This window comes from Lithobates pipiens, unplaced genomic scaffold (assembly GCF_037356315.1).
Source record: "Lithobates pipiens isolate NorthernLeopardFrog02 unplaced genomic scaffold, aLitPip1_a1.2 Scaffold_3, whole genome shotgun sequence".
In the NCBI taxonomy this organism is placed as follows: Eukaryota; Metazoa; Chordata; class Amphibia; order Anura; family Ranidae; genus Lithobates; species Lithobates pipiens.
Genome location: NW_027507790.1, coordinates 104,354,033 through 104,376,796, shown reverse-complemented (window position 1 = coordinate 104,376,796; position 22,764 = coordinate 104,354,033). Strand labels below are relative to the sequence as shown.

At 45.7% G+C, this 22,764-nt stretch overlaps 1 protein-coding gene across 1 annotated transcript in view; it reads left to right on the top strand.

The window, feature by feature from the left end:
- Positions 1-22,764, top strand: part of ADAMTS19 (ADAM metallopeptidase with thrombospondin type 1 motif 19) — a 354,949-nt gene that overhangs the window by 109,980 nt on the left and 222,205 nt on the right. The window contains exon 8 of the mRNA XM_077463285.1: positions 8,292-8,335. Coding sequence (XP_077319411.1) covers positions 8,292-8,335 — 44 coding nt within the window. The remainder of the gene's footprint in view (positions 1-8,291; positions 8,336-22,764) is intronic.

Here is a 22,764-nt window from a genome sequence, read left to right as displayed (position 1 = left end):
CCTAGTGGACAATATGTGTAAAGGAAGAGGTTAATTATGCATTCTACATCCATTACATTGCAGAACAAACAGATCATGCATTCCATGAACATAGACTTACTTGTTTGTTTTTGGGTACCATGCGACATATCTTCCCACCCTGGGGTGATTGCTGCACTGATCTCCATCCACACCTGTTTTTTTAATATGTGGTCTCCATGCTGTGGGTGAGCAAGGTCCCACAGCTCAGGATGGGCCTCCACAGCAGTGATGAGTGCTGGTTGAGACACAGTGTTGGCCATGCTTGTTGCTCCTCCTAATATTTCCCACAATCCCCTGGGTGTGCAAGGGACTTTTGGGTAATCAGACAGGAATTTCCTGTTTTTCATTACATACAGTGACCAATCATATAATAAACATTTTTACAGCATAATAACGCTGATGCTAAAAAACGTCGGATACCGCGCTAATGAGCATTTTTGAGCTTTTTCTGGCGTCAGCGTCAAAACAGCTCTAGCGCTGGAGCCTCTGAAGGCGCTGGTCCTTGTTTGTTTTTGGAGCTCAAAAATGACCATGCCTATTACAGTTCAAAAACGCCATGGTGTGTATGAGCCCATTGAATAACATGGAGTTGCCTTCTTAAGCAGCAAAAAAAAGCTCAAAAAAGCCACTTTTAAAACATCCGTGTGTATGAGGCCTTAATATAATGGAAGGTTACATATCACAAGTCTGCTTACAGCACACTTTCAAAGTAACACTGATAGTTCTTCTATGAAAATACTGTGCATAAGTGAAAAATGGAAGATAACAGATAATGCCATCTGTGAATATACAGTAAGTGTTAGCTGCCTGAATTTGACATTTATACTGCATACATTTTAATGAAATTGGGATGGGATTGTGTAACTTATTTAAACATACAAATGTTTTGTAATAAGGTATTAAGGGGTTATTTACAAAAGGCAAATTCACTTTGCACTATAAGTGCAAACTACAAGTGAAAAGTGCATTCGAGATTGCACTGAAAGTGCACTTGGAAGTGCAGTCACTGCAAATCTGAGGAGAAAATCTGAAATGAGGGGAAGCTCTGCTGATTTCATCCAATCATGTGCAAGCTAAAATGCTATTTTTTATTTTCCTTGCATGTCCCACTTGGATCTACAGCGACTGCACTTCCAAGTGCACTTTCAGTGAATTTCAAGTGCACTTTGCTCTTGTAGTTTTCACTTGTAGCGCAAAGTGTATTTGCCTTTAGTAAATACCCCCCCCCAATTGTTACTTTCGTCATAAAGTTAAAAAACATTTTTTTTTAACATTTTAAAGACATAGAGTAGAGCAATTCATACCAGTCCTCTGTGTCATATTGGCCACGTTATCTATCTTGCATAATATAGCTGTTTTAGGCAGAATTTGCGGTATAAGTTAGTAATGAATAGCTGTGATCTTAAGCTCACATGCTTTCTTTGAATAATAATCTTGCCCACATCTGACTTCCATAAAAAGAAAAAAAAAAATATTTGTAGCCTTTAAATGCAGTATTGGCAGTAGGGCCAGACTTGGGGGCCACATTTGGGCAGTACAGCAAATTTCAAATCAATGCATTGGGGGTTATTTACTAAAGACAAATCTATTTGCACTTGAAATTGCTCTGAAAATGCACTTGGAAGTAAAGTCGCTGTAGATCCGAGGGGGACATGCAAGGAAAATAAAAAACAGCATTTTTGCTTGCACAGGATTGGATAATAAAATCAGCAGAATGTCCCCTCATTTGAGATCTACCCCTCAGATTTACAGCGACTGCACTTCCAAGTGCACTTTCAGTGCAATTTCAAGTGCACTTTCCACTTGTAGTGCAAAGTGGATTAGCCTTTCATAAATAACCCCCATTGAGCTTATTTACCACTAAATGGTCTTGTGTCTATTTCCTGGTGCTAATTCACAGCAGAGTTAAAGATATTTATACTCATTGCTTACAGTAATTTTCATTCAACCATCTGTGTCAGAAGGGCATTCTTGGAGTCAAGACGCAGAACAGAGAACCCAAATTACCAAGCGCTACGCACATTTATTTCAAGCCATGCCATAGAGTAAGATAAATTATAAGGAAGAAGCCAATTGCTCACATTGTGAATAGGCTTGGATTAAACATAGCAAATAAAGAAGTATGAAAGAGTAGGAGGGGGTGAGGAGAAGTATTGGAGGGGGTAAAGGTATCAAGAAGGTGTCACATATCAATCTCTTAGTAGTTTGGAGACCCCTTTATTGTGAAAAAGTGGTACAGCTTTCTGTTCCAAGATTTAAAAAGCATGTACTGACATCATATATTTTTTAAAGATGCCAGCAGGCCATACTATTAGGCCCTATTCACACCTGAGAAATGTTCTGCTTGTAGCTTGAAGCTCTGAAATGTGCAACAAGGTAAATCTCATGTATTTCAATAGCCCCTGTTCACATGTGAACGTTCTGTTGCCTTTAGCAAAATATCTGTCATTCAGAAAAGTAAATGAGCTTCTATTTTGCAGATTGGAGCCATAAATGGCCCATAGACTTCATTAGGAAAACCTGAAAACACGCAACATGTGTGTAAGTTTTTTCTGCCAAAACAGCAGCTCTCTACTAGAGATGGGCTAAACAACCCCCTGTTCGGTTCGTGGCAGAACTCTCGAACATCACAGAAATTTGGATAACGAACACCATTGAAGTCTATGGGATCCAAACTGGAAAAAAAAAAATCAGTCTGAAGGCTTAAGCCGCGTACACACGGGCGGACTGTCTGGCCTACTTAGTCCGCCGAAACACATTTTAGCGGACAGTCCGCTCGTGTGTGGGCTTCAGCGGACTTTTTCAGCGTGCAGTCTGGCGGACTAAGTATTTCGGAATTTCCGTAATACAGTCCGTCGGACTCGCATTTCGGCGGACAATCCGCCCGTGTGTGTGCCAGTCCGCCGTACTTTTGAAATGAGCGGACTTTTCCCGCCCGAAGAAAAGTCCGCTCATTTCGAGCGGGTATCCAGGTAGGTGGGGCCCGCGACGGAGACGTCGCTGGCCCCGCCGCCTGGTATGGACTTAAAGGGGAACCCCAACGCCGAAAAAAATCGGCGTGGGGGTCCCCCCCAAGTCCACAACAGACCCTTGTCCGAGCACGCTACCCGGCCGGCCAGGAAAGGGGGCCGAGCGAGCGCCCCCCCTCCTGAGCCGTACCAGGCCGCGTGCCCTCAACATGGGGGGGTGCCTTGGGGAAGGGGGGGGCGCGCGGCCCCCCCACCCCAAAGCACCTTGTCCCCATGTTGATGAGGACAAGGGCCTCTTCCCGACAACCCTGGCCGTTGGTTGTCGGGGTCTGCGGGCGGGGGGCTTATCGGAATCCAGGAGCCCCCTTTAATAAGGGGGCCCCCAGATACCGGCCCCCCACCCTATGTGAATGAGTATGGGGTACTATGTACCCCTACCCATTCACCTGTGAAAAAAAGTACAAAAAAACACAACACAGGGTTAAAATATTTTATTGCACAGCTCCGGGGGTCTTCCGTCTTCGGGGGTCTTCTCGCCGGACTCCTCCGCTATCTTCTTGTAGCTCTTTTGCTAGCGGAGGAGTCCGGCTTTCTTCCTCGCCGCCGGCCTCTTCTCCCGACTTCGGGGGTCTTGTCCCCCTCTTCGGTTCTTCTGCCGGGCCACCGCGCCTTCTTATAGCTCTTTTACAGGCGGTGGCCCGGTCTTCTGTCACCGCCATCGTCGCCGCCGCCTTCCGTTCTTCTTCTTCTTCTTCTTCTTCTCCAGGAGATGTTGCCTCGACGATCTCTCCGGCCGGAATGCCAGGGACGCACTGCGCGGCCACTTATATAGGGACAATGGGGCGGTGTCACATGGCTTTATGTCACATGGGTTGGTCACATGGGTTGATGTCACATGGGGACTATGACATTGTAAGGGGGCGGGGTCACCATGTGACCAACCCATGTGACATAAAGCCATGTGACACCGCCCCATTGTCCCTATATAAGTGGCCGCGCAGTGCGTCCCTGGCATTCCGGCCAGAGAGATCGTCGAGGCAACATCTCCTGGAGAAGAAGAAGAAGAAGAACGGAAGGCGGCGGCGACGATGGCGACAGAAGACCGGGCCACCGCCTGTAAAAGAGCTATAAGAAGGCGCGGTGGCCCGGCAGAAGAACCGAAGAGGGGCACAAGACCCCCGAAGTCGGGAGAAGAGGCCGGCGGCGAGGAAGAAAGCCAGACTCCGCTAGCAAAAGAGCTACAAGAAGATAGCGGAGGAGTCCGGCGAGAAGACCCCCGAAGACGGAAGACCCCCGGAGCTGTGCAATAAAATATTTTAACCCTGTGTTGTGTTTTTTTTGTACTTTTTTTCACAGGTGAATGGGTAGGGGTACATTGTACCCCATACTCATTCACATAGGGTGAGGGGCCGGTATCCGGGGGCCCCCTTATTAAAGGGGGCTCCCGGATTCCAATAAGCCCCCCGCCCGCAGACCCCGACAACCAACGGCCAGGGTTGTCGGGAAGAGGCCCTTGTCCTCATCAACATGGGGACAAGGTGCTTTGGGGTGGGGGGGCCGCGCGGCCCCCCCTTCCCCAAGGCACCCCCCCATGTTGAGGGCACGCGGCCTGGTACGGCTCAGGAGGGGGGGCGCTCGCTGGCCCCCCTTTCCTGGCCGGCTGGGTAGCGTGCTCGGACAAGGATCTGTTGTGGACTTGGGGGGGACCCCCATGCCGATTTTTTTCGGCGTTGGGGTTCCCCTTTAAGTCCATACCAGGCGGCAGGGTCAGCGACGTCTCCTTCGTGGGCCCCGCCTACCTGGAGACGCGCTCGAAATGAGCGGACTTTCCTCCGCGTGTGTGGGCGAGTCCGTTCATTTCAAAAGTAGGGCGGATAGTATGGCGGACTTAGTCCGCCGTATTAGTCCGCTCAAAAAGTGCCGTGTGTGGGCAAGTCCGTTCATTCGAAAGTATGACGGACTGTCCGTCGGATTGTCTGACGGACTAAGTTGGCCAGACAGTCCGCCACGTGTGTACGCGGCTTTAGATGCAAGTTATTGGGCATACAAATATATGGGGTCTGGGTACTGCCCTGAGGGACATGTATCAATGAAAAAAAAGTGTGTAAACATTTTTAAATGAGCTGTGATTTACTGATGCTTAAAGTGGAAAAATAACAATGAAAAATTCCATTATATATAGTGCCTGGGGGTCCCCTTAGTCTGCCTGTAAAGTGGCACATCTGTACCGTGTATAGAACCTGCTGCAGCAAAAATGTAATTTATAAAGGCCTGACATTTTTCCTGCAAGCTTTCTTTATTTTATAAACAAAGGCTTGGGGAGCCAGTCTGCATGATGAGGCCACAATTTAGTGCACTCGGAACAAGATTAGATATTTTTGTTGGCTAAATTCTGGTGTCTGTTTCACAGACTCTGAATAGAAGTAACAGGTGTGGAAAAATTGGGCTTTGGGTGTTGGTGGTCTCCTCACACTGTAACCATATAGAGCAGGCACAGGCAACCTTTAAATAGGTGGAGATCTACCTGAACAAACAAATATACATGTGGCGCTGGTACTGAAACAGATCCTACAGTACTGAAGTCTAAATGGCCAGTGGGCTACTGTGCATCCTAAGAATAGTCTATTGATTCAGGGCCAGCCTTAGCAGGGAAGCAGAAACGGTCTCCAGGATATGCAAGAAAAACAAATGCAGGCGCCTCTGAGTTAGACTGTAAAGTGTGTATTAATAAAAACACATAGTAACTTTCATCAAGGTAAACAGGGAAGGGTATATCTGTGGGTAAATGCTCAGTTGGGACATCCATTGCACTGGTCAGTAGAAGGTACGCTGTCTCAGCCGCAACTCAATATACTGCAGTAAATGTGCAGCAACACACATGAATATACTGCAGTAAACATGCATTAACGCACATCAATATACTGCAGTACATGTACACTAACACATGTCCATATACTGCAGTACACTTGCAATAACACACCTCAATATACTGCAGTAAATGTACACTAACGCAGTTCAATATACTGCAGTAATTGTGTACTAACCCACATCAATATACTGCAGTAAATGTGCAGTAATGTAAGTCAATATACTGCAGTAAACATGCACTAATGTACCTCAATATACTGCAGTACATGTGCAGTAACACACCTCAATATACTGCAGTACACGTGCACTAACACATTTCAATATACTGCAGTAATTGTGCACTAATGCACATCAATATATTGCAGTAAACGTGCACTAATTCACCTCCATATACTGCAATATACATACAGAAATGCAGTTCAATACACTGGAGTAAACTGCATTAACGCACCTCAATATACTGCGGTACACATGCAGAACCGCAGTTCAATATACTGGAGTAAACGTGCATTAACGCATGTCAATATACTGCAGTAATTGTGCACTAACGCACGTCAATATATTGCAGTAAATGTACACTAACACTTCTCAATTTACTGCAGTACACGTGCACTAATGCAGTTCAATATACTGCACTAAACGTGCACTAATGCATGTCAATATACTGCAGTAAAGGTGTACTAACACACCACAATATACTGCAGTACACAGGCACTAATGCAGTTCAATATATTGCAGTAAAAGTGCACTAACGCACCTCAATATACTGCAGTACATGTGCACTAATGCAGTTCAATATACTGCAGTAAAAGTGCACTAACGCATGTCAAAATACTGCAGTAAACACGCACTAACACACCTCAATATATCACAGTACATGTGCTCTAATGCACATCAATATACTACAGTAAACCTGCACTAACACACCTCAATATACTGCAGTAAACCTGTCCTGAAACACTAAACTGACAATAACGTAAAAATGAACAGTCGCACTAAACTCACACTGCCCTATCACTATATTGACACTAAACTGACACTTTAAACTCACAATAGAATCACAATAGAACACTAACTTGCTAGTAGCAATGAACAGAGCCCTGTTCTATCTATCTCCACTCCAATATCACACTGCAAATGGCTGCTGTGGGAAGGATCCTTTTATAGAGGGGGGTGGGTTTATGAGCATTGAGCCATGATTGGGTACAGTCATCACTACTTTCTCCATGTGTACATTCAGAGCATGCCTGAAACATATAGTGGCAGAGACTCACTATACACATACTGGTCTAGACTAATGAGGATAAAGAAGATTATCGGGTAGTAATCCTGCACCAGACCACCAAAGCCCATTGACTCCATTGTACCACTAGGGAAATAACCTGCAAATAAAAAAATAATAGTTTCTCATTATTACAGACAAAATACCAAATTTATCTCCATGCATTTTTGTAGTCATTCTTTTCTTTAAGCTGCTTACACAAAAGTAGGCTACCTCACCTTCCACTGCTTATCTTTCTCATATATTTCTCCAGGAAGTAACAGAAAGATCCTTATCTAATATAAGGTTCCAGGAATATCTATTGCAATTAATACAATATTTTTGATATCTGTAATAATAAAGAACTCTAACATCTCTTAACAACTCCATCTTGTCATATGCAATTTTATACTTTGGTGATGTAAGTAGGGCATTGTGGTATGCAGATCATTTCACATCCTTTAGCTGTAGTTTGAGCTAAAGATAATCTGTGAAACCTAGTGCTATTATTGACATGTAAAGTTGTTTGGAATGTAAGTGACTTGCTTCCCTGTCAGTTGGAATGACACGTGGAATGCAAAGTAAATTAAAGTAGTATTTTGCTGTAGGTTGTATACAGCTATGAGCATTGTCAGTGCAATGACCTTTATCTACCTACTGTGCTACAAGTCATCTTTGATTAGCACATATATACTTTCTTTTTTGTTTTGACATGTTCAAATCACAGTGCTATGGTATACATATATAGCATAATATATAGTGCCCCTTGTATGTGAATAAGAAGGTGGGAAATGAGATCACTTCATATATGCCTATACTACAAAGCCAATAATATACTTTATGTAATAATATACTGTGAATGAATAATATATTATAAATCCCAACACACACATTTTTACAAACACACATATAGGTTAGAGGTTCTGATCAATTGTATGAAATTATAAGAAGTCCCTAGTTCTGATTTTCAGCGACAAACATACTTCTGCCATGCAGCTAGCAAGACCTTGTTATAAATCCAAATCTTTACTATTTCTGTAGTCTTGGTTGCAGTAAAAGGGTCTTGTTTTTACTCACTGAGGCATAATAAATCTGTGCAAATGGTCACATAATTATTACTTGTCAGACAGTGTTAATTATGATTAATGTGTGCTTGTTCCCCCTCCATCTAGGACGGATTTCTGTGTCCATAAAGATGAACCATGTGATACAGTTGGTGAGTCAAAATGTAATATTATATTTAAATAAAGTCTGTTTTATATATATATATATATATATATATATATATATATATATATATATATATATATATAGACATAGATATATACGTTATACATATACAACTTTTTTTACTATCATCGGTTATGAGAATGAAAATCCAACTCTGCCTGTAGGTGGCAGCAGTTCCTGTCATTGAAGTCACTCAGACATTTCTGGCCCAGTCTTTATCTCGTTGTCATGTTGCTTAAACAATGGCAGGGTTTCCAACCAGTGGTGCGAATTAGTAAAAATTAAGCTAGTTATTAAAGTGTACTGAAAGGTTAAAAAGCCTGTCAGAGTTTTACTGCTGTGCCACCTCTTGTGGAAATCCACAGTCTCTATTTGTCTTACTAACCATTTTTAGTTATCAGTAGAAAGAGAAGACCAAGAACAGAGGGGAAATCTTCCGATAGGGGCATTTTCTCTTGTGACAACTGTCAAAGAGGGACTTTGAGAGATTTACTCTCATATCCCATTCGGACTGTACCGTGTTGAGCCATAACATATAGCAAAAATAAAAAAAGGAACTAACTAAGGAACATTATCTCACAAAAGTGAGTACACTCCTCACATTTTTGTAAATATTTTATTCTATCTTTTCATGTGACAACACTGAAGAAATTACACTTTGCTACAATGTAAAGTAGTAAGTGTACAGATTATAGAACAATGTAAATTTGCTGTCCCTTTAAAATAATGTCTAACCTCTGGCAACAAAAGTGAGTACACCCCTAAGTGAAAATGTCCAAATTGGGCCCAAACTGTTCCAGCACTCCCATGCCCTATTGGGCATGGAGTTCACCAGAGCTACACAGGTTTCCACATCACAGGTCTGGTGAATGTTAGAGACCTTGAGCTCCTCCACCTTCCGAATGAGGATGCCCAGCAGATGCTCAATAGGGTTTAGGTCTGGAGACATGCTTGACCAGTCCATCATCTTTACCCTCAGCTTCTTTAGCAAGGCAGTGGTCGTCTTGGAGGTGTTTGTGGTTGTTATCATGTTGGAATACTGCCCTGTGGCCCAGTCTCTGAAGGGAGAGGATCATACTCTGCTTCAATATGTCACAGTACATGTTGGGATTCATGGTTCCCTCAATGAACTGTAGCTCCCCAGTGCTGGCAGCCCTCATGCAGTCCAAGACCATGACACTCCCACCACTATGTTTGACTGTAGGCAAGATACACTTGTCTTTGTACTCCTCACCTGGTTGCCGCCACAAACGTTTGGCACATCTTGTGCATCATTTTTAGAAGAGGCTTCCTTCCTGGCTGCAAAGTAGTTTCAAAATCCTGACCGGACGTCATAGGATGTCCTCAGGATTTTGAGCCGGGGGCACGCATCGCGGCGATCTTTGACACTCCGCAACTACGATCTCGGTAAAGAGTCTCCGATGGAGACTCTTTACCACGTGATCAGCCGTGTCCAATCACGGCTGATCACAGTGTAAATAGGAAGAGCAGGTGATCGGCTTTTCCTCACTAGTGTCTGTCAGACGCGAGTAGAGGAGAGCCGATCGGCTGCTCCTCTGACGGGGGGGTCTATGCTGATCAATTATCAGCACAGCCCCCCGAGGATGCCCACACTGGACCACCAGGGATGCCACCAGACCACCAGGGATGCCCAGCACCAGGTATGCCACCCTAGACCACCAGGGATGCCAGTCAGTGCCCACAATGGATGCCAATCAGTGCCCACAATGGGCATCACTGATTGGCATGAATTATTGTTTGACACTGATTGCCATCCATCAGTACAAAACAATGCAATACAATGTCGCTTATCAGTGCCCATACATGCCACCTATCAATGTCCATCCATGCCAACTATCAGTGCCTATCCATGCCAACAATCAGTGCCCATCCATGCCCATCTGTGCCACCTATCAGTGCCCATCAGTGCCGCCTATCAGTGCCACATATCAGTGCCCATCAATGCCACCTCATCAGTGCCACTTCATTGGTGACAGCTCATCAGTGCCCATCAGTGCCGCCTTATCAGTGCCCGTTAGTGCAGCCCCATCAGTGCCCATCAGTGAAGGAGAAAACGTACTTATTTACAAAGTTTTGAAACTGAAACAAAAAAAAAATATTTTTTTTCACAATTTTCGGTCTTTTTTTATTTGTTTAGCAAAAAATAAAAACCGTAGAGGTGATCAAATACCACCAAAAGATAGCTCTATTTGTGGGAAAAAAATGATAAAATTTTAATTTGGGTACAGTGTAGCATGACTGTGCAATTGTCATTCAAAGTGCGACATCGCTGAAAGCTCAAAATTGGTCTGGGCAGTAGGGATGAGCCGAACACCCCCCGGTTCGGTTCGCACCAGAACTTGCGAACGACCCCCGCGTTCGGCACGAACGTTAGAACCCCATTGAAGTCTATGGGACTCGAACGTTCGAATTGGAAAGTGCTAATTTTAACGGCTAATATGCAAGATAGTATGCTAAAAAGGGTTTGGCGATCTGCCTCCTGCCTCAGGGGACATGGGTCACTGCAAAAAAAAGTTTTAAAAACTACCGTTTTGGCGGGAGCACTGATTTTAATGACGATTAAAGTGAAAAAAAAAAGTGAAATATTCCTTTAAATATGGTGCCTGGGGGGTGTCTATATAGTATGCCTGTGAAGTGCCACGTGTTTCCCGTGTTTAGAACAGTCCCTGCACAAAATGACATTAAATGGAAATAACACCATTTAAAACTGCTTGCGGTTTTAATGTTATACCTGGTTCCTGCAATATGGTTGAAAATCATTCAGAAAAATGGCATGGGTAGCCCTCCCTGCCCATTACCAGCCTATTTGGGTCTTGTACGCACATTAAGGGGAACCCTGTACCCATATTAAAAAAAAGGAAATGCGTGTGGCCCCCAGGCCCTATATACTCAGAACAGCAGTATACAGGCGGTGCAAACAAGACAGGGACTGTGTAGGTTTGTTGTGTTAAGTTGAATCTGTTTGTCATTTTCAACCGGTACATTTTTTAAGTGTAGCTCCAGTCAAAAAAAATATCTTTAAGCTTTTTGGAAAACATAGGGAAGGGTTATCACCCCTGTATAATTTGTTTTGTCGTCCATCTTTTTTCATCTCATTTGCTGTTGTCTCCTTCCGTTTGCAAGTAGGAGATGTTTGTAAATTGGATGTTTGAAAGTAGGGGCCTGCCCTATATGCTCTGCAGAAATGGCGGAACAAAGTGTTGGTTTTGCAACAACATTGTAAGCCCTCAAAGTGACTCTTGGTGGCCGCTGGAGCGCCCTGCTGTGAACGATTATATCAAGAATTGTAATTACATGCCATTGTTGAACAGTGGTAGAAAAATTGACCTTTGGTGGTTGTGGTGCTGGTGCCACAACACTATAAGTCCTCACAGTTACTCTGGGTGGGCACAGGAAGGGGCCCTCCTGTGAAATATTATATCAAGAATTGTAATTACATGTCCCTGTTAAACAGGGGCAGAAAAATTGGGTCTTAGGCACTGGTGCCATCACACTGCAACCTCTGCCATACACTCTAGTTTTTTTGCAGGAATTAGCCCTGCTGCAAAGCATTGCATCAAAAATTTTACTTAAACGCCCCTGTTAAACAGGGGCAGAAAAATTGGGCCTTAGGCACTGGTGCCATCACACTGCAACCTCTGCCATACACTCTAGTTTTTTTGCAGGAATTAGCCCTGCTGCAAAGCATTGCATCAAAAATTTTACTTAAACGCCCCTGTTAAACAGGGGCAGAAAAATTGGGCTTTAGGCACTGGTGCCATCACACTGCAACCTCTGCCATACACTCTAGTTTTATTGCAGGAATTAGCCCTGCTGCAAAGCATTGCATCAAAAATTGTACTTAAACGCCCCTGTTAAACAGGGGCAGAAAAATTGGGCCTTAGGCACTGGTGCCATCACACTGCAACCTCTGCCATACACTCTAGTTTTATTGCAGGAATTAGCCCTGCTGCAAAGCATTGCATCAAAAATTGTACTTAAACGCCCCTGTTAAACAGGGGCAGAAAAATTGGGCTGCTGGCATCACCCAGAACCAAAAATGTTCTTCCAACATATCAGCGGAGGAGGAAGAGGATAGACAATCAACATAACAGGACAGTCACTCAGCATCAGCATAGGCAGTCTTGAAGGGATGTGGTATTTCAAAAAAAATTATTCGGTTACATCAGCTTCAGGTGCTTGGTAGCTGTGGGTGATCCAAGACTGATTCATCTTGATGAAGGTCAGTCGATCAACTGATTCGGTGGACAGGCGCACCCTGTGATCGGTAACGAAGCCACCAGCAGCACTGAAGGTGCGTTCCGAAAGAACGCTGGATGCAGGACAGGCCAGTAGCTCAATTGCATACTGTGCAAGCTCTGGCCAGTGATCCATCCTCAAGACCCAGTAAGCCAGAGGATTTTCAGTGGGAAAGGTGTCCAAGTCTGACCTTGCCCCTAGGTATTCCTGCACCATGTAAATTAGACGCTGGCGATGGGTGCTGGAACCAATCATACCTTGGGGCTGCGGACTAAAAAATTGTCTGAAAGCATCAGTCAGACGGCCACCTTCTCCACCGCTCCTTCTGACTGATGCCTCAGCAACACGTTGTCCAGGACCAGGAGTTTGTGACCTCCCAGTCTCTGGGAACGCGTTGCACAGAGCTTTCTGCAAGGCCTCCCGGAGATGTCTCATCCTCTGCTCCCTCTGCGATGGCAAGATAAGGTCGGCAACCTTACCCTTGTACCGTGGATCAAGGAGAGTGGCCAGCCAGTAATGGTCCCTCTCCTTGATCCGAAGAATACGAGGATCCTTCCGCAGGCTTTGCAGGATCAGGGAGGCCATGCAGCGTAGGTTAGCTGAGGCATTCGGTCCGGAGTCCTCTGGGTCACTAAGGACAACATGATCCGCAGCTACCTCCTCCCAGCCACGTACAAGTCCACGTGTTTCTTGGGACTGTAAATCATCCCTATAAGACTGCTGCTGCTGATGCTGAGTGCCAGCCTCCACCTCCATGCTGACACAATCATCCTCCTCCTTCTCTTTCTCCTCCTCACCCTCTTCCTGTGTGATGGGTGGCACAGCAGGAACACTGTCTGGATAAAGGGGGCCTTGAGAGGCAAGGAAGTCCTCCTCTTCCTGCCTCTGTTCTGCCTCAAGTGCCCTGTCCATTATTCCACGCAGCGTATGCTCCAAGAGGTGGACAAGAGGTATAGTGTCACTGATGCATGCACTGTCACTGCTCACCATCCTTGTGGCCTCCTCAAACGGTGACAGGACAGTGCATGCATCCCTGATCATACCCCACTGGCGTGGTGAGAAAAAACCAAGCTCTCCTGACCCTGTCCTGGTGCCGTAGTCGCACAGGTACTCATTGATGGCCCTCTGCTGCGTGTGCAGCCGCTGCAGCATGGCCAATGTTGAGTTCCATCTGGTGGGCATGTCACATATAAGGCGGTTCTTGGGCAGGTTCAACTCCTTTTGGAGCTCAGCCAGCCGAGCACAGGCATTAAATGATCGGCGGAAATGCACACAGACTCTCCTGGCCTGTTTCAGGACATCCTGTAAGCCGGGGTACCTGCCCAAGAACCGCTGCACCACCAGGTTAAGGACGTGAGCTACACAGGGCACATGGGTCAGTTGTCCCTGTCGGAGGGCGGAGAGGAGGTTGGTGCCATTGTCGCAAACCACCATTCCTGGCTTAAGCTGGCGTGGCGTCAACCACCTCTCGGCCTGCCCCTGCAGAGCTGACAAAACATCCGCCCCAGTGTGGCTCCTGTCCCCCAAACAAACCAGCGCAAGCACGGCATGTCATCGTTTTGCCTGCGTACTTGCGTAGCCCCTGCAACGCCTACGGAGCACCGCTGGTTCTGAGGACAGAGCACTGGAAGAGGCCATGGAGGAAGAAGAAGAGGAGGGGGTGGAGGAGAGAGGTGTGTCACAACCAATAGTAGCATTTTGGAGGCGTGGTGGCGGAACAACCTCCAATACTACTGCACCTTGTCCTGCATCCTTCCCAGCAGCCAGAAGAGTGACCCAATGGGCCGTGAAAGACAGGTAACGTCCCTGTCCATGCCTGCTGGACCATGAGTCAGCGGTAATATGCACCTTACCGCTGACCGCCCTGTCCAGCGAGGCAAGGACATTGCCTTCCACATGCCGGTAGAGAGCCGGAATTGCCTTCCGTGAGAAAAAGTGGCGTTTGGGGACCTGCCACTGAGGAACCGCACATTGTACAAACTCACGGAAGGGGGCCGAGTCTACCAACTGAAAAGGCAGCAGTTGAAGTGCTAGCAATTTAGCCAAGCTAGCATTCAACCGCTGGGCATGTGGATGGCTGGGAGTAAATTTCTTCCGCCGGTCCAGCAGCTGGGGCAGGGACATTTGTCTGCTATAATCGGACGTGGATGTACCACTAGCAGAGTTCCCGGAAGCACTTGGCTGTGACACACCTAATTCTACACCTTCATTCCTCTCAGAGCAGGTTTCAGAGAGGACTGAAGGTCTAGTGGGGTTGGAGATGCCAGCTGATGAGGAGCAAGGAGAGGTCCGCTTTGTTCTTTGGTGTGGGTCTTTGAGGTATGCTTGCCAACGAGCTGCATGGCAGGTCAACATATGTCTGGTCAAGCATGTGGTGCCCAAGCGGCTGATGTTTTGGCCACGTGAGATACGCTTGAGACATATGTTGCAAATAGCAGCGGTGCGATCTGATGCACTCGTCTCAAAAAAGGCCCACACCAAAGAACTTTTAGAATAACGCGCAGAGGAAGCGCTCTGCGCAGGCGGAGCTCTGCGGTGTGATTCAGTCGGTGTGCTGCCCCTAAGCTGGCCCCCGGAGGGCATCCTGCCTCGTTGGACATGTGCCTCCTCCTCCTCCTCCTCCCTCCTTCCAGGCACCCACGTGGAATCAGTGCCCTCATCATCCCCTCCCTCTTCATCGCTGTAGCAAACCTGGCAGTATGCTGCAGCTTGTGGAACATGACTGCCAGATTGCTGTCCTTCTTGAGCATCCCCTCTCTCTGTGCTCACGCTACTGCCTTCCTCTAGCTGAGTGTCATCATCAGAGCCCACCAAACACTGGGCATCCTCCTGGAGCATGTACCCAACACTGTGCTCAAAGAGTTCAGGAGACTCCTCAGGAGGACGTGGTGGGTCTAGGGAAGGAGTCACTGATGATGACATTGAGAGGAGGGACGACGATGTGTTAGCAGCTGCTTTTCTACTACCCTGAGACTGGGTGAGAGAGGATGAGGAGGATGAAGAGGGCTTGGTCATCCACTCTACCAAGTCGTTGGCATGTTGCGGTTCAACATGTCCAGCTGCAGAAAAGAAGGACAAGCATGTCCCATGGCCACGTGCTGATGACAATGCACCGCGTCCCCGACCAGCACTGTTGTCTCTAGACACAGAGCCTGCTTGCCCTCTTTTATCGGCTCGCGCCTGTCTGCCTCTCCTTGCTGGCCTTCCAGACATGGTAATGGCTTGAAGGGAGTTGGGTAAAACAGTAGTTGGGTAGTTTATATTGTGCTGGAGGCACACAACACCCACTAACTCCTGCAGATGCCTTTTTTATAGAACAGCAGAGTTAAAAGGGTATATACAGATGTATACTGTGCTGTGCTGGAAGCACACACAACTTCCAATAACTCCAGCAGATGTCAATCGGGCCCAAATAGAGAACAGCTATGTAGGTGGATAATAGCGGTATGTACTGGGTACAGAGCAGGCACACAGCACGCACTATCTCCTGAGTGACACTGCTGACTGCAAGCTCTATTGTTAAAGATGGACCACTAGCTATATAGGTGAGGTGAATATCACGGTGTTTACTGCGGTCAGGGCACGCAGACAATAACCAGAAAACAGCAGAGTTAAAGGGGTATATACAGATGTATACTGTGCTGTGCTGGAAGCACACACAACTTCCAATAACTCCAGCAGATGTCAATCGGGCCCAAATAGAGAACAGCTATGTAGGTGGATAATAGCGGTATGTACTGGGTACAGAGCAGGCACACAGCACGCACTATCTCCTGAGTGACACTGCTGACTGCAAGCTCTATTGTTAAAGATGGACCACTAGCTATATAGGTGAGGTGAATATCACGGTGTATACTGCGGTCAGGGCACGCAGACAATAACCAGAAAACAGCAGAGTTAAAGGGGTATATACAGATGTATACTGTGCTGTGCTGGAAGCACACACAACTTCCAATAACTCCAGCAGATGCCAATCGGGCCCAAATAGAGAACAGCTATGTAGGTGGATAATAGCGGTATGTACTGGGTACAGAGCAGGCACACAGCACGCACTATCTCCTGAGTGACACTGCTGACTGCAAGCTCTATTGTTAAAGATGGATCACTAGCTATATAGGTGAGGTGAATATCACGGTGTATACTGCGGTCAGGGCACGCAGACAATAACAAGAAAACAGCAGAGTTAAAGGGGTATATACAGATGTATACTGTGCTGTGCTGGAGGCACACACAACTTCCAATAACTCCAGCAAATGACAATCGGGCTCAAATAGAGAACAGCTATGTAGGTGTATATAGTGGTATGTACTGGGTACAGAGCACGCAGACAGCACGCACTAACACTACTGACTGCAAGCTCTATTATTAAAGCTAGATCACTAGCTATATAGGTGAGGTGAATATAGTGGTGTATACTGCGGTCAGGGCACAGACAGTAACCACTACACAAGAGCAAAATAGTAAATCAGCCAAAAACGATTGGTGTGTAACTGTGTTGAAGGTACACAGAACACCCACTGCTTCAGATGCTAACAAACACTACACGAGGCCGCCTGAAAGGCAGCTTTATATAGTGTGGGGCGTGCACTACACAGTCTGAGCTATGATTGGCCACAGGCAGGATGCCTGTGGCCAACCATTGCTCTTCCCGCTACTGGCGCTGCGATTGGCCAAGCATGCGGGGTCACAGTGCATGCTTGGCCAATCGTGAGACAGCAATGCATTGCGCCATCGCAGTGCATTGTGGGCCACACGAATTTTGCCGCGAACGGCCCAAACGTTCGGAATTCGGCGAACGCACGAACGACCGATGTTCGAGTCGAACATGCGTTCGACTCGAACACGAAGCTCATCCCTACTGGGCAGGAAGGTGTTTAACCGGTTCCCGACCAGCGCCCGACGATGTACGTAGACAGAATGGCACGGGCAGGCATATTGGCGTACCACGTGAGTCCGGTCGCGGGACCCGCGGACTCGATCGCCGCGGGCATCCCACGATCGTCTCACGGGACGGCTGAATGGAGGAAATGCGGTGTAAACAGCATTTCTCCATTCTGCCTAGCAACTAGTGACGCTGATCTCTGCTCCATGTGATTGGAGCAGAGATCAGTGTTCACTAAATGAAAGCCCAACCCCCCCACAGTTAGTAACACACCCCTAGGAACACTTAACCCCTACACTGCCACCCACTGGTTAACCCCTTCACTGCCAGTGTCATTTACACAGGAATCACTGCATTTATATAGCAGTGATTACTGTATAAATGACAATGGTCCCAAAAATGTGTCAAAAATGTCCGATGGGTCCCCCACAATGTCGCAGTCACAATAAAAATCGCTGAGCGCCGCCATTACTAGTAAAAAAAAAAAATAATAAAAAATTATTAATAAAATGCTATAAAACTATCCCTATTTTGTAAACGCTATAACTTTTGCGCAAACCAATCAATAATCGATTATTGCGATTTTTTTACCAAAAATATGTAGAAGAATACGTATCGGCCTAAACTGAGGGAAAACATTTTTTTTTATATATTTTTGGGGGATATTTATTATAACAAAAAGTAAAAAATAATGCATTTTTTTCAAAACTGTCGCTCTATTTTTGTTTTTGTGATCAAATACCACCAAAAGAAAGCTCTATTTGTGGGAAAAAAAGGACGTCAATTTTGTTTGGGAGCCACGTCGCACGACCGCGCAATTGTCAGTTAAAGCGACGCAGTGCCGAATCGCAAAAAGTGGTCTGGTCTTTGACCAGCAAAATGGTCCGGTCTGTAAGTGGTTAAAGTGGAAGTAAACTCCCCTATCGTTTTCAGCCAAGGAAGCTGCCATCTTTGCCTCTGTTTAATCTTCAACTGCTATGGTGCTGCACATGTGATTCGTTATGACACCAGCCATTGAATGGTTTGATAGTTTGGCTGAGAGCACAGCCAATGTGCAGTTAGCATTCCCGGCATGCCTTTTTTTAAACTGTTTAAATCCATGGGTTTGCTTCCACTTTAAGTGCCCAGTATTGAAGTGGTTAAGCAAAGCTAAAGCAAGGGTCTTGGTAAACTTCTTATAGCCTAGGCCATCTTTATGTGGGGCAACAATTCTCTTTTTCAGATCCTCAGAGAGTTTTTTGCCATGAGGTGCCATGCTGAACTTCCATTGACCAGTATGAGAGAATGAGAGTGATAACACCAAATTCAACACACCTGAGACCTTGTAACACTATACATGACACCGAGAGGGAAAATGGTTAATTGCACCCAATTTGGACATTGTCACTTAGGGGTTTACTCATTTTTGTTGCCAACGGTTTAGACATTAATGTCTGTGTGTTGATTTATTTTGAGGGGACAGCAAATTTACACTGTTATACAAGCTTTACACTCACTACTTTACATTGTAGCAAAGTGTCATTTCTTCAGTGTTGTCACATGAAAAGATAGAATAAAATATTTACAAAAATGTGTGGGGTGTACTCACTTCTGTTAGATGCTGTATGTATGTATTGCAGGGCAATGAAAATTAAATACACTACAGTTAGCATTAAAGTGGTTATAGAGGCAGAAGTTTTTTTTTTTATCCTAACGCATTCTATGCATTAAGATAAAAAGCCTTCTGTGTTCAGCAGCCCCCCTCAGGCCCCCTAATATTTACCGGAGCCCATCTCAATCCAGCGATGTTGCGCAAGAGACTCAGCTGCCTGGGACTCTCCCTCCTCATTGGCTGAGATAGCAGCAAAGCGTCATTGGCTCCCGCTGCTGTCAATCAAAGTCAGTGAGCCAATAAGGAGAGAGAGGGGGAGGATCTGGGCCACGGCTCTGTGTTAGAATGGACACACAGAGCTGCGGCTCAACTCGGGTGCCCCCATAGCAAGCAGCTTGCTGTGGGGGCACTCAACTGGAGGATGGGGCCAGGAGCGCCAAAGAGGGACCCGAGAAGAGGAGGATTTGGTTGCTTACTTGCACAGTGCAAAGTACACTATATTATCAAAAGTATCGGTACGCCTGCCTTTACATGCACATGAACTTTAATGGCATACCAGGCTTAGTCCGTAGGGTTCAAAATTGAGTTGGCCCACCCTTTACAGCTATAACAGTTTCAACTCTTCTGGGAAGGTTGTTCACAAAGTTTAGGAGTGTGTCCATGGGATAGTACGCGCAGAACAGTCAAGTTCTTCCACCCCAAACTCACTCATCCATGTCTTCAGGACCTTGCTTTGTGCACTAGTGCACAGTCATGTTGGAATAGGAAGGGGCCATCCCCAAACTGTTCCCACAAAGTTGGGAGCATGAAATTAAAGAATTGGGGTAGAAGGCTTGGACTTTTTAGGCATGACCACATGGGTAGATAGTACATAAAAAGTTTATTAAACATAGAAATGATATTAAAAAATATTGACATTAGAAAAAGTCAGTATAACAAGGTTGAAAAATTAATACTGTACATAGCCATAGGAAATTCGCATAAAAAACTTGGAGCTGAAGGGCCACTCATTCCACAGTCAAGTTTAAATTCCAAACATAGGCTATGTAACAGATATTGATGATAATAATATCCTGGGCTCTACATGTTATGCACCTTGCGCTTCTTCAGGAGTAGGGATGAGCTGAACACCCCTCGGTTTGGTTCACACCAGAACTTTTGTACGGACCGAAAATTCGTACGAACTTTAGAACCCCATTGAAGTCTATGGGACTCGAACATTCGAAATAAAAAATGCAAATTTTAATGGCTAATATGTAAGATATTGTGCTAAAAAGGGTTTGGGGACCCGGATCCTGCTCCAGGGGACATGGATCAATGCCCACATTTTTTTTAAAAAGGGCAATTTTTTCGGGAGCACTGATTTTAATGACGATTAAAGTGAAAAAAAATGTGAAATATTCCTTTAAATATCGTGCCTGGGGGGTGTCTATAGTATGCCTGTGAAGTGCCACGTGTTTCCCGTGTTTAGAACAGTGCCTGCACAAAATGATATTTAACAGGAAAAAAGTCATTTAAAACTGCTTGCGGTTTTAATGTAATGTCTGGTTCCGGAAATACGGATGAAAATCATTGAGAAAAAAATGGCATGGGTAGCCCCCCTGCCCATTGCCAGCCCCTTTGGGTCTTGTACGGATATTAAGGGGAACCCCGTACCCAAATTAAAAAAAGGAAAGGCGTGGGGCCCCCGGGCCCTATATACTCAGAACAGCAGTATAGGCGGTGCAAACAAGACAGGGACTGTGTAAGTTTGTTGTGTTAAGTAGAATCTGTTTGTAATTTTGAACTGGTACATTTTTAAAGTGTAGCTCCAGTCAAAAAATCTATTTTTAAGCTTTTTGGAAAATATAGGAAAGGGTTATCACCCCTGTATAATTTTTTGGGCCATCTGTCTTTTTTCATCTCACTTCCTGTTGTCTCCTTCCGTTTGCAAGTAGGAGACGTTTGTAAGTTGGATGTTTGAAAGTAGGGGCCTGCCCTATATGCTCTGCAGAAATGTGGGCCTAAGGTGTTGGTGTTGCCACAACACTGTAAGCCCTCAAAGTGACTCTTGGTGGGCGCTGGAGCACCCTGCTCTGATTACATCAAGAATTGTAATTAGATGCCATTGTTGAATAGTGGTAGAAAAATTCGGCCTTTGGTGGTTGTGGTGGTGGTGCTGGTGCCACAACACTATAAGTCCTCACAGTTACTCTCGATGGGCGCAGGAACGGGCCCTGCTGTGAAATATTATATCAAGAATTGTAATTATATGCCCCTGTTAAACAGGGGCTGAAAAATTGGGCCTTAGCCACTGATGGCGTCACCCAGAACCAAAAATGTTTTTCCAAGCTATTAGCAGGATCCTTGAGGAGGAAGAGGATAGTCAGTCAACATAACAGGACAGTCAAAGAAGGCAGAGAAAGGCAACCAAACTGATAAGAGGCATGGAGGAACTCAGCTATGAGGAAAGATTACAGGAACTGAATTTGTTCACTCTTGATAAGAGGAGATTAAGGGGGATATGATCAACATGTACAAATATATAAGGGGTCCATATAGTAAACTTGGTGTCGAGTTATTCACTTTACAGTCAACAAAGAGGACAAGGGGGCACTCTTTACGTCTAGAGGAAAAGAGATTTCATCTCCAAATACGGAAAGGTTTCTTCACACTAAGAGCTGTGAAAATGTGGAACAGATTCCCTGCAGAGGTGGTTCTGGCCAGCTCAGTGGATTGTTTTAAGAAGGGCCTGGATTATTTCCTAAGTGTACATAATATAACTGGGTACAAACATTTATAGGTAAAGTTGATCCGGGGAAAATCCGATTGCCTCTCGGGGGATCAGGAAGGAATTTTTTTCCCCTGCTTTAGTTAATTGGATCATGCTCTGCTCGGGTTTTTTGCCTTCCTCTGGATCAACTGTGGGTATAGAATTGGGTATATGGGATTGTATGATATTATTATTTTTTATTTTTTGTGGTTGAACTGGATGGACTTGTGTCTTTTTTCAACCTGACAATGTAACTATGCATCAGCATAGGCAGTCTTGAAGGGATGTATCGTTTAAAAAGAAATTATTCGGTTACATCAGCTTCAGGTGCTTGGTAGGTGATGGTGATCCAAGACTGAGTCATCTTTATGAAGGTCAGTCGATCAACCGAGTCGGTGATCAGTTACAAAGCCTCCAGCAGCACTGAAGGTGCGTTCCGAAAGAACGCTGGATGCAGGCTCTGGCCAGTGATCCATCCTCAAGACCCAGTAAGCCAGAGGATTTTTGGTGGGAAAGGTGTCCAAGTCTGATCTTGCCCCTAAGTATTCCTGCACCATGTAAATTAGACGCTGGCGATGGTTGCTGGAACCGATCATACCTTGGGGCTGTGGACAAAAAAAATGTCTGAATGCATCGGTCAGACGGCCACCTTCTCCACCACTCCTTCTGTGACTGACCGAAGCCTCAGGAACACGTTGTCCAGGACCAGGAGTTTGTAACCTCCCAGTCTCTGGGAACGCATTGCACAGACCTTTCTGCAAGGCCTCCCGGAGATGTCTCATCCTCTGCTCCTTCTGCGACGGCAAGATAAGGTCCGCAACCTTACCCTTTTACCGTGGATCAAGGAGAGTGGCCAGCCAGTAATGGTCCCTCTCATTGATCCGAAGAATACAAGGATCCTTCTGCAGGCTTTGCAGGATCAGGGAGGCC